General features: G+C 31.7%; 1 protein-coding gene across 5 annotated transcripts in view; it reads right to left on the reverse strand.

Moving 5' to 3' along the window:
- Window positions 1–348: 348 nt before the first annotated feature.
- LOC130613201 (E3 ubiquitin-protein ligase rnf213-alpha-like) overlaps window positions 349–14280 on the reverse strand; it is a 188388-nt gene continuing 174456 nt past the window's right edge. For all 5 annotated transcript variants that reach the window (XM_057434530.1, XM_057434532.1, XM_057434533.1 and 2 more), the window contains 18 exons: window positions 13184–13306; window positions 12928–13017; window positions 12795–12830; window positions 12537–12692; window positions 11791–11878; window positions 11568–11602; window positions 11126–11226; window positions 10673–10826; window positions 10010–10178; window positions 9709–9803; window positions 8859–9119; window positions 8485–8626; window positions 8206–8286; window positions 6116–6576; window positions 5618–5815; window positions 4815–4904; window positions 4438–4604; window positions 349–1345 (listed from right to left, as the gene is read on the reverse strand). In XM_057434530.1, the coding sequence (XP_057290513.1) occupies window positions 1204–1345; window positions 4438–4604; window positions 4815–4904; window positions 5618–5815; window positions 6116–6576; window positions 8206–8286; window positions 8485–8626; window positions 8859–9119; window positions 9709–9803; window positions 10010–10178; window positions 10673–10826; window positions 11126–11226; window positions 11568–11602; window positions 11791–11878; window positions 12537–12692; window positions 12795–12830; window positions 12928–13017; window positions 13184–13306 (2589 nt within the window). In that variant the 3' untranslated portion in view covers window positions 349–1203. The remainder of the gene's footprint in view (window positions 1346–4437; window positions 4605–4814; window positions 4905–5617; window positions 5816–6115; window positions 6577–8205; window positions 8287–8484; window positions 8627–8858; window positions 9120–9708; window positions 9804–10009; window positions 10179–10672; window positions 10827–11125; window positions 11227–11567; window positions 11603–11790; window positions 11879–12536; window positions 12693–12794; window positions 12831–12927; window positions 13018–13183; window positions 13307–14280) is intronic.

Here is a 14280-nt window from a genome sequence, read left to right on the forward strand (position 1 = left end):
TGTTCTAATTTTTAATGTTCGTCAGTCATGTGTTGTAGCTAAGTGTCCATATAAAATAATTTACACATTTGCAAAAAATATGAAAACATCTGCTGGTAACAAAAAGTCAGAAAAAGTGATATTTTGAACGACTAGAATTTTAAGCGACAATTTTTTATCAATAAAGCACCAAATACGTGTTGCCCGTGTGCTAGAAGTAGAAAAACGCACAAGACCGTGCATTTCTTGGCGGATTTAGGATTGATGCAACCGGTGCTTCTTGTTGTTATTTCAAGAAAGATCTAGTACACTTCCAAACAAAACAAACACTATACTTTGGACGGCATGGTAAATAAAACACAACAGAAATTCTACTTTGACTATTTAAATACAAGGTGATAATTTTTATAAAAAAAAACATAAAAAACACAAATCAGCTACAACAACAGCTAGCAATAAAACAAAAACACATATACAAAACACAATTACTATAAATTATATACCTATAACACAGGCCATCTTTCTAAATCGTAAGCAAAACTGTTTGCATGTTTTTAATTTTATTTTTGCATTTTAATTACTTTAAAACGTCAAACTACTAAGTTTTAAAATCTCAAAAACTAAACTGTTACACAAGACCTGCACTGTGTGATAAAAGTTAAAAAATATCTTTGGTGTACATTAAATGTGATTTATTAAAAAAAAAAAAAAAAATGCTTACAGGGATTATCGGGTTTTTGCTAACACGAGCGCCGCAAATATCTTATTAATAGCAAAGAAATCGTTCGCTGTAAAATAGGAGATTTTGAGAAAATTGCTCTTTTGAAATATAAATTAAATATAAGAATATAAGAATAATTTCCTCGAACAAAATAGTTCAAATCGTAAAATCGCTTACTATATACAGTTTTAGGAAAATCGGGCAAAGCCAAAAACGTATAACTTCTATTTCTAATTAAAATATACATTCGAACAACAACACATTTTAAGTATTTACAGACCGCAAATAAACTCCAAATTTTTTAAAGTTTCAGAGAGGATTCAACTTGCATTGCTTGATGTCAAATTGTCGAAGGCCGGTAGTTGTAATGCTATCGATACCTCTCTGAGCAAAATGTTTCTTTCACGATTAAGAATTAACTGCAGTAAAGTACAATTTAATATAGAACGCGATGTGTTTCGTCAAAAAACGTAACTCCTCTATAAATTTAATTATAACTTATACTATAACAATCTGTTGGCATCAGCCACCAATTTCCAAAACGTATAAATGTGTTTCAATTCGACCATGGCAGGTATTTCCTCAACCTCTTCGTCATCTTTCACTCCCTTTTGATCTTCATATATCTCCAATGCTTCTGATAATCTATAGAAAATATGAAAATCAGTAAAAATGATTTTATGAAACGATTTTTCATTTCTTGTATGACATGAAGAATTCTAAAATTTGATTGGCTGATTTTCGTAGTTTATTTTTGTTAGCTCGACAGTTATAACTTTTTCTGAACTAAATATAGGAACTGACTTTGTATTTAAAGGCATTAAGGAAATGAGTTTCCTAAGATTTTATGTGTTTTGAGTTTAAAATAAATCTACGTTTATTTAAGGCTTGTATTTATCACATTAATCTCCTTAAAAATTAAAATATTCTTCTGTTATAAAAATACGCCGACTGCGCGTGCCAATTAAATTTGCTACAATTTTCTTTACAACCGCTTATGAAGTATCCCCTTAAAATTGTTCTGATTTATAAAAAAACCTTTCTGGCTTAAAACAAGCCATGTGATAAAATGTTATTTATTATAGTAAACAAAAGAAATAGACATCGTCAAGCTATTGTGAATTATTCCCTTGGTCAGTTAATTATAACGAGTGCTGATTAAAAATGGTTTTAAAATTTTATCGGTTTCGTATCTATTTTATTTATCAAAAATATATTCTTCCAGATCATAGTCACAAGAAAAAGAATAGTCTGGGAAGTCTGCCATTTCGGTCCGTAATGAAACGTGTTACTTGAAATGAGTAGGCTGGAGCATAGGATAGAAGCATGAGTAAAACGTGGCTGTGTAACATAAAGCATTGCTTTGTCATGTTTGGGCATAGAGCTGCCTAACCATTGGTACATTTATCTAGCTGTAAAATTGAAAATGATGTAATATCACGTTTTGCTAAATTATAAGTGCAAAATTAGCTTCTTTTTGAGATTATGCCTCAGATTACCTTTTCATCATGATCAGCACAATTATTTTTGAGAGGGGAGAGGGGTAACCTTTTATAAAATGTTATGAAATTTATTAGTTTTAGTCGTCAGGCAACGCTAATTTTGTCTTTTTTTTAGGTATCCCAAATTTAAAGACAACAGGGGTGCCTCTAGATACATTACAATCAAAAATGGAGAAATTAACACCAGGTATTCAAAAGTTTAACAAAAGCTATTAAAATGATTCAAACTTTCACGCTGTTTACATTTCAAACACCTAAAAGTAGACTGGGTACTAAAAATCAGAGAACACAACATAAACTGCGGAAATCGTCTTATGATCCCGGGAGTCTCTAGACTATTCTTTTTCTTGCTTTTCTTTCAAAATAATAATACATCGAAAAGAAGCTATCAAGCTGCAATAATTTTTTATGCAAAACTCATATTTGATTTCTCATTGTTCCTCAGTTGTTGTTAATTGTTATAATTTATTCTCGCCTAAAAAATTAAATTCTGCGGTTTATTTAGTTTTTTATTTAGTTTTCAGTATCTAAAAGTGAATTTTTCCACTGGGTTAAATACTAGTATAGTATTACTATGCTTCCAGTTATCCAGAACAGGTTTGCATTTTTTAACAAGAAAAGTAACGCTAATATAAGGGCTAAAACAAGGCGGTGCCTCACACGCCCGTAATAAATTTTGAGGCATGTTATTTACCGCAAAACAGCGACCACTATATGGAAATTTCTGCTTATAAAACCGTGAGCTAGTTTGGTTCTTTCTTAAGAAAGCGTCGAAGGTTTTTACTTTTCGACTTCTTTGTAGCGAGCATTTTAGTGCTGCTATAGTACTGCTGATTATGTCTGCGTCTTCGTTTTGCTTTTATCGTGTTTGATAGAAAGATTAATCTAAGGTCTTTTAATGTCAGAAAAAATGTGACAAACACGAACATGACTGTCAAAATTATTTTACTTCTAAAATCTTTATCAGGTAAAGCCTAGTTCCCACCAATGCGTTTCATACTAAAAAGATGTTTGTTTTATGAAAACTTTTTGATAGAAATGAGCAAGTTAAACACATGTTTTCAACGTAAGTTTTTGTATAAGTTTAATATAAAATGTTTTGGTATTAAAGAGGCTACAAAACGATTCAAAAAGCTCAATTCCTGCACATTCTGAAGAATGGCGTGTAATAAACCTTTTCACCGCCATCAGCTCGACTTTAGTGGCTTACACGAAAGTCGAGCTGATGGCAGTGAAAAAGTTTATTACATAGCCCCCTTAAACTCATATGTTTACCTTGAGTTTATTCGACATTACAGATATTGGGAGCAAATAAGTAACTTATCCCAACATTCATATCTTACCAGCAAAAGCAAGCCAGATCTATGTGAAAAGGAACAAACAACACTTAAAAAGTCTGTTTCTAGATTTTAGTGTAACGTACACGTTTTTTTAAGGCAATTTAATTTATTTAGCTTCGGTTGCCAAGGGAAAATTTTTAATTTCAACCTTAGTGCTATGAAGTTTTAATTGTGATATTTCAAATTTTACAAAACTACAGTTTACACAACACAATATTCTCTCAAAGAAATGCTTTATAATTTGCTTGTTGCCTTGGTTGCGTGTTAACTAATTAACGCCTGACAAGTTGCCCAATATTTAAACCAGACCTCAGCCTCAGTTCTTCGCAACTCGGTTGTTTTGCAACTAAAATTAAACTTGTGATTTATTCCCTCTCACACATCTACTTGAAGTGTTATCAAATAATAAGTTGCTCAAACACAGAAACCCACAGTTATCAAGATTTAACAAGAAACTAAAAATGTTTATTCATTAGTTCATTAAAATAATTTTAATATGCAAGAAAAATATGTTAAATTATTAATCTACGTTAGAACGAATATGCAAAAAACATTTAGCTAAGTAACCTTTTTCTTAACCAAGAATTTACCTATAACCCTGAACATAATATTTGTTGAAATGATCATTGTTAAGTAAACAAAAAATATGCTAGCTGTTTTACGCTTCACAGCCCGGAAAGGTCCAAATTTGAAGATTTTGGATCTAATAAAAAACAAACAACAACAAACAAAAATTCAAAGTCGATAAATGCCTAAGTTCTCTGTGAAAATTGTAAAGTGCGTTCTTAATTTCTTGTTGATACGATCCTCAAAGTTTAACCCTTCTTTCCACTTATTTATGCCCAGGATTGTTTACTGGTACATATTAGGAGTCAAACAAAAAAATGATACTCACGGGAATTCAGCATCGTTTTCATTTCTGTATGGTAATTCGGATACAATGTATTCTGTGAGATGTGACAGCAAAACTCGTGTATCAACATGTCGCAGATAATTATGTATTCTTTCAATTGCATCCTCTTCTAAAGCTATGCAAAAAGCTTCTTCGACAATAAATGGCTCCTAAAGAACAAAAGAACAGCCATTGATAATTTCATTATCTACGACTTTTTTTTTTTTATTTATAATAATGGATTTATAAAAATAAATTGAAGTTATAACCTCAACATTTGCATCAATGAGGGCAAAAGTCACTAACATTTTTTTGTACATTTCTTGATACATATAGTCAATTTGAAAGCATCTAAACCTTGTACAGAAAGAATTAATTACCTTTCTATTAGCATGCAGTCTCTTCGCCCTTTCTACTGTTAACGTTATCCAAGACGATGCCAGATGAGCTAGACGGATAGTATTCTGCATCTATGAAAAATATTACACTTATTATCATCCCCTTTCTTAAACATATTATGTTATATCTACTGGTGTTTTTCTTCTTTGGGCAAATCTAGTTTTAAATGTTTGTCCGTTCTATTTTAAATAGAACTGATATGGCATTATCTAGTACCTAGCGGGAGTTCCAAAACAATATTAGGAGAATAAAAAATGCAACTGAAAACAGTAGATGTACCAGTGTGAAAGAATATAGGAGGATAAAAATAAAAAAGGAGATCAAACTATATTTTTTTATCCCTGAGACGCGGGTTGTGAAGAAAAAACCTTAGGATGTGGGATGTGAAGAAAAAACCTTAAAAAATATGATTGGTTTATATGAGGCCCCAGGATGTATGGTTGGCTGGTTTCTATGCATAAAAACTACTTAAGTAAAAACAAATAATTAAATTACAAAATCACATCCAAGCGTTATTACGTTTATTTAAAGTCCCAAATAGCTGTGCTTAACTAAGAATGATTTGAAGTGCTTTTTGGACATTTCGCTAGGCTGTAAATTATTCTTGATTGGGAGAAATGTACATTACATCAGTTTTACGCAAAAAAAACTCGGTCGAGCGATTCGCGTATATTTTTCTATCGAATTTAAAAGCAATAGAAAATTGAAAAGGCACGTGGCGTTTTAAACTTTAGTTAGTTCTCTTTTGCTATTTATATTTTCCTAGTTTAAATATAACACTTACTTTTGCACCAGTGACAAAAACATCTGCTTCCATTTGCAGCACATCAGTTAGGTAATTTTTGTAGAACATATTTGGATCACCTGATGTTGCAGTCAACATACCAATTGCAATCTCAATTGCTCGCAGAGCATTGGAAATGTCAGCTATTTCAGTAAATTCAATCATCATTTTCTGTCTATCTGCATACGGAATCGACTTCTAAAGAATAAAAGTTCCAAATGAGAATTTTTGAAGTATATTAAACAGCAAAATCATTTATTTCCGATGCTAATGCAAATAATTTTAATTTCCATTTTCCAACAATAATTTACCAAAGCACTCTTTCAGACAAAGTAAAAACATTCCACAGTCAACAATATGTCTACTTTGTTAGTGTCTAATATTATTCTAGCTTGCATTAAGAAAAGGGAAAACAGATGTGCATAATTTGAAAAACATTCAGCTTGTCTATAGTACTGCTAGTCGGTAAACACGTAATCGCGAAATTTGAAATCCTACCTGTTGGACGGCTCGGTTAAAGCTAGTAAATTTTTCAGAAGATTTGACATCATCTCTGTACATAAACTCTTCAATTTGTATCACAATGTTAGCACGTCCAAAGAAGATATTGTCTATCAAACGTTTCTCAATAGATGCAAGATTGTATTCAACTTTAGTTCCTCTTCCAATCTCCAAAGAGTAATCACAGTGTGCATAAACAAGTGGCAACAAATCTTCCTCTGGTGTGTACGATACAATGTCGTTTGCCTTTAATTTTACCAGGGAAACCTCGCGAATATTTTGCTGAAAACCAGGAGTGTTTGCACACAATTCAAGGAATTCGTTCTGATTGAATGCCAAGAAATCAATTAAGGCTATCGCACATCTACCAGGTCCTTCTCGTGCACATAATGCGTAGCTTAGCTTGGTGTTAAAATTCATTGAAGTCGGATGATATTTTGAGTCTATCTTTACACGACCTGATAAAGATATACAAAACTATAAAAATTTACAGAAATTTTACCATGCAAAGGTGGATTTACTGGTAAAAAAAAATTTTCGGCATGTGACACTGCATCACCCCATTAATTTTAAGCTCATTATATTAATTTCGAAAAATGAGAATGAATAGCTCCAACAAATTCCGTTATACGACAATGTATAAAACGCAACAGTTGTGAATTAACTGTTTTTTATAATCCATTTATTCACGCGTTTTTAAAACCTAAAAGATGAGACAAAAAAAAAAACAACCAAAATTCAATTAAAAAAACAACAATGAATTACAAATACGAATAATATGGGGAGAACCACAGTAGAAACTAGAAAAAGCTTGTAGTGAAGGATATGTGTATCGCTTTGTAATCCCGTTGCACTTTATAACCACACCGAACTTTGTAATCCAATTTTGTCACACTTTGTAATCTCATCTCAATTTGTAACTCATTCATGTCGCACTCTGTTATCCCTCGACCTGTTGCACTTTATAATTCCACCTGGTCTTCCCTTTAAAATGGTAAGTATAAGATTATTTTGATCGATAAATAATACACTTTTAGAGTTTTTTATTTAAATATTTTTTCTTCCAAATTTCTAAGCTAATGAAATGTACAAATACTGGGTAATTTGTGCATGTTAAGTTGATATTATTGATATGCATGAATTTTTGTGTTATCCACTTTAAAAACTCAACTTGTAGAACATTATCGTATTTGTCTGCAGGTATGACTGATCTAATATTCGTTGTTAGTCAGTGCTTTTTCCCCATACTTTTCCAATCATATGCGTTCATTTTACATCTTTTTTTTTAAAAAAGTAGCTAAAAGTCCGTCTAAAAATTTCTTGTAAATAACTTAAAGATTCAATAACGTTGTCCGTTTAAAATAAATCAGCTATGAACAAACAAAACGCTACTTTGCTGATTTCTTGTGAACCGGAAATATATTGGAGCATGTATGGTTTCTTTGATATCCATTTATCGCGATCTTCTTGTGTTAAAATCTACTCTTCTTTTTAAATTTATTTCATGTTAAATTTAATATCGCGACTATCGCGATTTTTAATACAACGGGTACTTCAGTACCCGTTGTATTAAAAATAATGTAACATAGTTATAGAACCGGAAACAGTAGGACGTTGGGATGTATTTACCCAAAAGATGTTAAACGTTTAGTTACTTACTTTATCTACTTAAAATATCGCTTAAGTCAGCTATGGTAAGTAATGTATAAACCGAATAAGCAATGGAAATGTCACGTTAGAATTTTCTGTGTACGTGTAGTATAAACTGGAAAATACGTGTAGCTGTAGCTGTCATCTGTTTTTCCCTTATTTAATACAAAAAGCGTGGTAGAAACAATCGCAATACTCTACCCCAAAATTATCGGTGATTACAAAGTGAGACAAGGTGGGATTACAAGTACAACAGGTCGGTTGATTACAAAAGTGCGTGATAAAGGAATTACAAATTGCGACAAAATAAGTTACAATTTGCGATGGGATTACGAAGTGCGACAGGATTCCAAAGTGATACACTACAGAAAACACTATTCAAACAATTTGATGGAAAACGAGTTATGAATGGTATAATAGGTACTCTAAAAAAATACCATAGTCTCTCAAAAGAGCAGATAATTCATTCCAAATAGTGATATATCTTCTAAACAGACGCCGCGCCTTTTTTTGAACGTCTAAAAAGAAAGGAATATGTTGAGATAAAGAAGATAAAAAGCATATTTAGAACCGTTGTTTGAATATTAAGAACGTAGCCTCATGCTAAGTAGTATGGGACTCACACCTGTCATTCGACCTTTAACAATTTATGCAAAGTAAAACATGACAAAAACTCGTGCATCTATCGTAAGAATGCAAGTGAAATAAAAATATACCTTTTTCCAATTCTGTTATAGTTTCTTTAATTGTTATTTCATTTGCAGTTTCTCGATCAAGTTTGTAGTTGAAATGAGCAAACAAGATTTTTTGTAATTCGATAATGTCAGGTAAATCATTAATCAAACGAAATAAAGATTCCTAAAATATCAATACATTTTGTAAAGCTAACAATATTTTAGTAGCAAACACGCCCTGCTGCCAAATATCTTGGATCTGCATAACACATATTCATATTCTTAAACTTGCAATTTGATACCTTTGTACCTTTCGAACATATAAACGTATAAAAACATGTCAATGTAATTATAAAGTAAATTGAATAAAAAAAAAGTTGTAATCTTTGTAAAACCCTACAAAATAATAACTTTACCATTTGCAAGAAGGATGATAACAGCTTCACCGCTTCTCCTTGTGACATTATCACTCTCTCTTGTACAACTAGCTTGAAATGCTCCAATGTGATTGGCTCGCGATAACTCCAAAACTGAGAACATGTCATTAGTTCAATTTCTTTGAAATCGGGAATAGCAACCTCGTCCAGTTCATATAACTTCCTCATCAAAGGATTCGCACCAATCCTGACATCTCCAAGTAAAGTTTTTCGGACGTTTTCAAGATTTTTTGCAAGACTCTACAAATATTTTTATAAAATAATTTCATAATGACAACTTTGGTCTGTTAGTTAGGAAATCTGTGGAGCCTGAGGAACACTGCACACTAAATGTATGCCTATTCATAGCAGAAAAAAACCTCAACTACAACCATTTATTACTATATCTTAACTAGAATACGAAATCAATTTACTAACTAAGGCCAAAAATTATTAGTCATATGCGAACCGCATAATGCACTATGGTTATTTATCAGATTGTCAAACATCATATAAAAATTCATGTTTTTTATCTCTTACTACTTTTGGTTTTCAATTCTTATCTGAAATATATTTTCAGATTGACCAAAATTTTTTTAAACTGGACAACTTTGTTTAAAATTTTTTTAAATTTTGTTGTTATAAATTTTAAAGGATTAAAATAAAACATAGGCAGCTGATTCTAAGCGCTTTGGGAAGCAAATTAGTTTATAACATACTGCACTGAATAGAAGTCTTTTAATATATCTGTTATTAAAAATACAGCCTTTTATACCATACTTTCCAATTTTTACAGGACTTACAGGAGACCTAATGATGCTTATATTAGAGAAAGACAATACTTATTTACCGCGATAAAGGGTTCAATAAGTTGCTGATGAAATTGCATTTCGTACGCATCCCGTCCTTCTTTTGTTGCTAGTTGCCCAAGGTGACAGTGATTAGCTAATAGTATATATAAAATTATATTAAACAACGCATTACATTTCAGCGGAACATTTTTGTCGTTTTTTACAAGAGTAGGGCTTGCCTACAGTAAATAAGCTGCTACATGGTAACATTTCATGCTAAACAAAATTCGTGCTAAACAAAAGATTTCTATTTCATTCTAATTTATAATTAAAAATTAAAGTTTGGTAGCTTCTATTTACCATTATGTTCTGTGACATGCTTTAAAAACATGTGAACAACAATGTTTACATCTTCATTGCTCTTTCCGAGTACTTGAGCCAAAACTCTAAAATCTTGCTCAAGATGATTCTGAAAGAATTGCACGACCTGGTTCTGAGGAATTCGTGGGATGATCATTGCACATAGTGCCTACAAATCACATTTTCACAAATTACATTACAATTCCTTGTCAATCATGTGCGAAATTACTACTTGCAAAATCGCAAACACTGATTCTTCTACGGTATATGCACTAACGCACGAGTGAGTAAGGGGACTAACATGTACATTTCTATGCTTTGTACATGTGCAATTTTATTTCTTTGTTTCTGCTACGAACAAATGATACCTTAAAATTCACTGACATTTTTCAGACTGCACAGAATGTTTGAAAATTAACAGATACCACTCCAATGTACGCCAATTGGCGTACATGCCATACATTACCATTGACCCGTCATCATTTAAATTTGAGATGTTAAAAATAGGGCTCGTATGAAAGAAAATTAAATTCCCTATCCAGCAGTGCTAAAATTTACCAAAGTTGAGGAATCAGGTGGCCAGAAATCGGGTTAAAAGACAAACTATAGTGAAACACAATGCAAATAAATGCAGTGAGTCATATAATCAATAACTTTACATACCTGTTCCTTTCCAGTTAGTGTACCTAAAAACATTGATAAATGTACCAATAGTCTTTGAAAGGCAACTGAAAGAGAAGAGAGGCGACGTTCTGGTGCAGCATATGGTAAACGTTCTTGAGGTGATCCCAAACTGTGCCCTGGTTGTGTCAAATCCCTAAAGGATAATAATACTTGTTAGTAACAAAACCGAAACCTCGGTGCATTCTTTTAACAAATACCTTTTTACTATCTAGTAAACCTTTACATTTTTACACTGTTTACGCTGTTTAAATAATGCTCAGTTCTAGAACTTGTTAACTTCTCTGGTAATGAATGATCCACTTTTACACTTAAATCCATTTGTCATTTGCTAAATTGGTAGCTATCGCATAGCTTTGCGAAATGTTAATTTAGTAACGCTACATTTATGTTCGCCAATAGGTCCACTAAAGTAATTAGCACTACTCTACAAACCTGTTTTGCACGATTGTGTTTCCAGGATCTATTTGATGATTAACTCCGCCAATGCCAGATCGACATTCTGGACATATTGATCTCGTAGCTGCTCTACCACACTAAATTAAAAGGAAGTGCTGCAAATTAAAAACCTTGCACAACAGCAGATAAAATATTCGAAATATTAACTAAACTACAAAATTGTTTAAAATTTAACGTGCTTTCATACAGCAATACAAAATACAATATTCCTTAACCGAATTCTATTTGGCAGCAAGGTATAATATCTCAAATCGTAAAAATAAGAATTTAACTAGACGTCCTCAGAATGAGTATCTTTGCAGGGAACATTAAAGAAATTCCTGTTTATTGTTGACAGTTTAATATACACACAAGTAAAGGCCTGCAAGTGTTAAAAAAGTGTCAATTCCACATTTATAGGTACAGAATGTTTACATACCTCAGTAATAACATAAGCATGCCCTTGAGGACATTCTAAAAGTAAAAAATTCTTTACTTAAATAATCAGCGCTGCTTGAAGACTCAGTAGAGTAGAATCTCGTATCTCTTTATTTTATAGCTATTCAGGTTTTTAGTTCATCATTAAACAGATGATAAAGTTTCATATTGTTTCACAGAATCAAAAATAGTAATAAACAAAACTTATGGACATAAAGACTTACTATGTAGTACCCAACCAGTACCGTCTCTTGGTCTTGCACCAGCTATTTCAGCGAAATTATCACTTGGCATAGTAGGAAGAAAGTAGTTCTATGAAAAGTGTTTTAAATACAACTATTTCTATCTTAAAGTTACGAAAAAAAGACTGGAAATGAAGAGCACCATGGATCTGCTAGATGAAGGCAAAAAAAGCATTTTTTGCTGCATCAACTGCTGTTGGAAAGCTAATATCCACAAAAAATATTTCCGCACATTATGTCATAGCCGTATGATTTATCAAACATGTCCTAACGTAAGGCTATAAGGCTAAACGTGTAACACTGGAATTACAACTATATTCGGCAGAATTAATTAACAAATAATTTACAAAACGCTTTAAGATGAATTGCTGAAGTCTTATTTTTTACGACACATAATAGAATAGAATTACAGCTATAAAACCATAACAATTGTTAACATATCCTAACTAAATACCGTAAATGCTCGATTATTTGAGAAGGGTCCCAATTCGAGAGCATTTACGAAAACTAATTAAAAGCAGATAAATAAAAAACATGAATTTTACAAGGTGACGTCCAGCTTAAATCTACCATTTTGTCCTTAATTTTATTTCTATAGGAGTATAACGGTAATATCGAACTATGAAAATCGGAACATATAAAAAAACCATTTAGAAGGGAATCAACACCAAAATATATGTCCACAAGCAAAATTTTAACTGCAGTGTATAAACTAAACTCGTTCTAACCTGAATGTTTGCAGGATTATTGACCATCGTCAAATGTAAAGCCATCAGTCCTTGTTCATTGTATTTCTTCAGTAATGTCATGTAATGATAAAGTAGTTCCTTCCATACTTCATCATGGACGCCACCAGATAAGACATTCATATTCGTAAAACAATTCTAAATGTTTTGTGAAATAAAGAAAAATAAAGCAAATATAACTAAAAAATAAAATAAATATCTGGATAAAAATAATATAACACGACACAAAATTGTCCTAACCTGAAGACTGAAAACATTTTCAATAACCTTGGCCACCTAAATAAATTAGAACATATATATATATATATAAGCAAACTCCTGCCTTATATGCAATAAAATTTGGATGAATAAAATAGAAAACAATCATACATACTTCATTATCCATGGGAACAACAGATAACCCACATTCACGTAACACAGCTAATTCAATAAACGTTTTATAGTTCTGTTTAGTTGCTAAATCCTAAAATTCACATGTCCATGCGTTAATACAATGTTGTTCTGACCCTACTTTCTCTGTACATTAAAAGAAAGGAAGAAGGATATTTTTAAAAAAAGGTATCACGAACTTTTCTAAAAACTTGATAAAAACATATGCAATCAAAATAAATATACAGAAAAGTAAATACCCGTTTTAATTGCTTAAATGTTTTTGTGTCTGCCTTTTGTAACATCATTTCAGAAAGTTGGTCCCTGTGTGCTTGATACTCCTCTCCATGAACCAAGAATTTGTCTGATTCAACACCAGCTACCTATATTATCAGACAAAGATGCGATTCAGATATTAGGTCATCATGCTCTTTCATAAAAAGTTGTCGAAACTAACTTTTTTACTTCTTTGGGATTAAAAATTTAGAATAAAAATCCGCATGGAAAACAGGGGAATAGGGCAGGGTAACATTTTTTTATAGTTTGTGTGTATTTCACCGGCCCTAAAATCGCTCAAATCTCGAAACTTCGTCAAATAAAGGTATAGTAAAATTTTTACAGGTGAGAAATATTTGCAACTTTTTAATTGCATGAAATGCTTTACGCATCCTAAATTTAAAGCAAGGATACAACCTTGATTAAAATTTACTGTACATATTTCTAAATATCATGGTACATGTAAAAGAAAATATTAACAATTTTAGCAACTCCAAGCAGTCTTAAATAAGTCGGTGTCAGTGTCATAATAAAATTCCTCTTCCTTTTCAAGTTTTTTCATTAAAAAGCCTGTGCAAAGGTTAAGAGATTTCGAACTTTTTTGTTTCTTGTGCATGATACAATATGGAATAAAACTAAAATACAAACAACAATAAGTTTAAAAGGTTTTTAACAATCCCACTCAAAAACCATAAAAGTGTGTAAAACATTTTTTATCAATAAAAAAAAACTTTTATTAATTCCTTATGTGGTAAAGTCCAGATGAGCATTCTCTAGTGAAATTCCTGCTAAACTATGGAGAAATTAACTAAGAGATAATTGTGTGTAGGGGTGCACAAATATATATTTTCCGTTTTAGTAGGTTAAGGCAAATAGGAAGATATGTTGTTGCTACTTGTCTGTTGTAGAAATAGTTCTTTCAATTTTTAAACAACCAAAACTTGGATTAACCATTATCACAACCATTTGTACATATTGGCTAGATTTTATATCGAAATAAATCAAGCTTTTTTTCTCGTCAGTCTTGTTTTTAAAATAGAGTAAAGACGTGTTTTATTTTAGTGGAAGTGAACTCGGAAGA

The sequence above is a fragment of the Hydractinia symbiolongicarpus genome, chromosome 10 (assembly GCF_029227915.1).
Source record: "Hydractinia symbiolongicarpus strain clone_291-10 chromosome 10, HSymV2.1, whole genome shotgun sequence".
Taxonomy (NCBI): domain Eukaryota; kingdom Metazoa; phylum Cnidaria; class Hydrozoa; order Anthoathecata; family Hydractiniidae; genus Hydractinia; species Hydractinia symbiolongicarpus.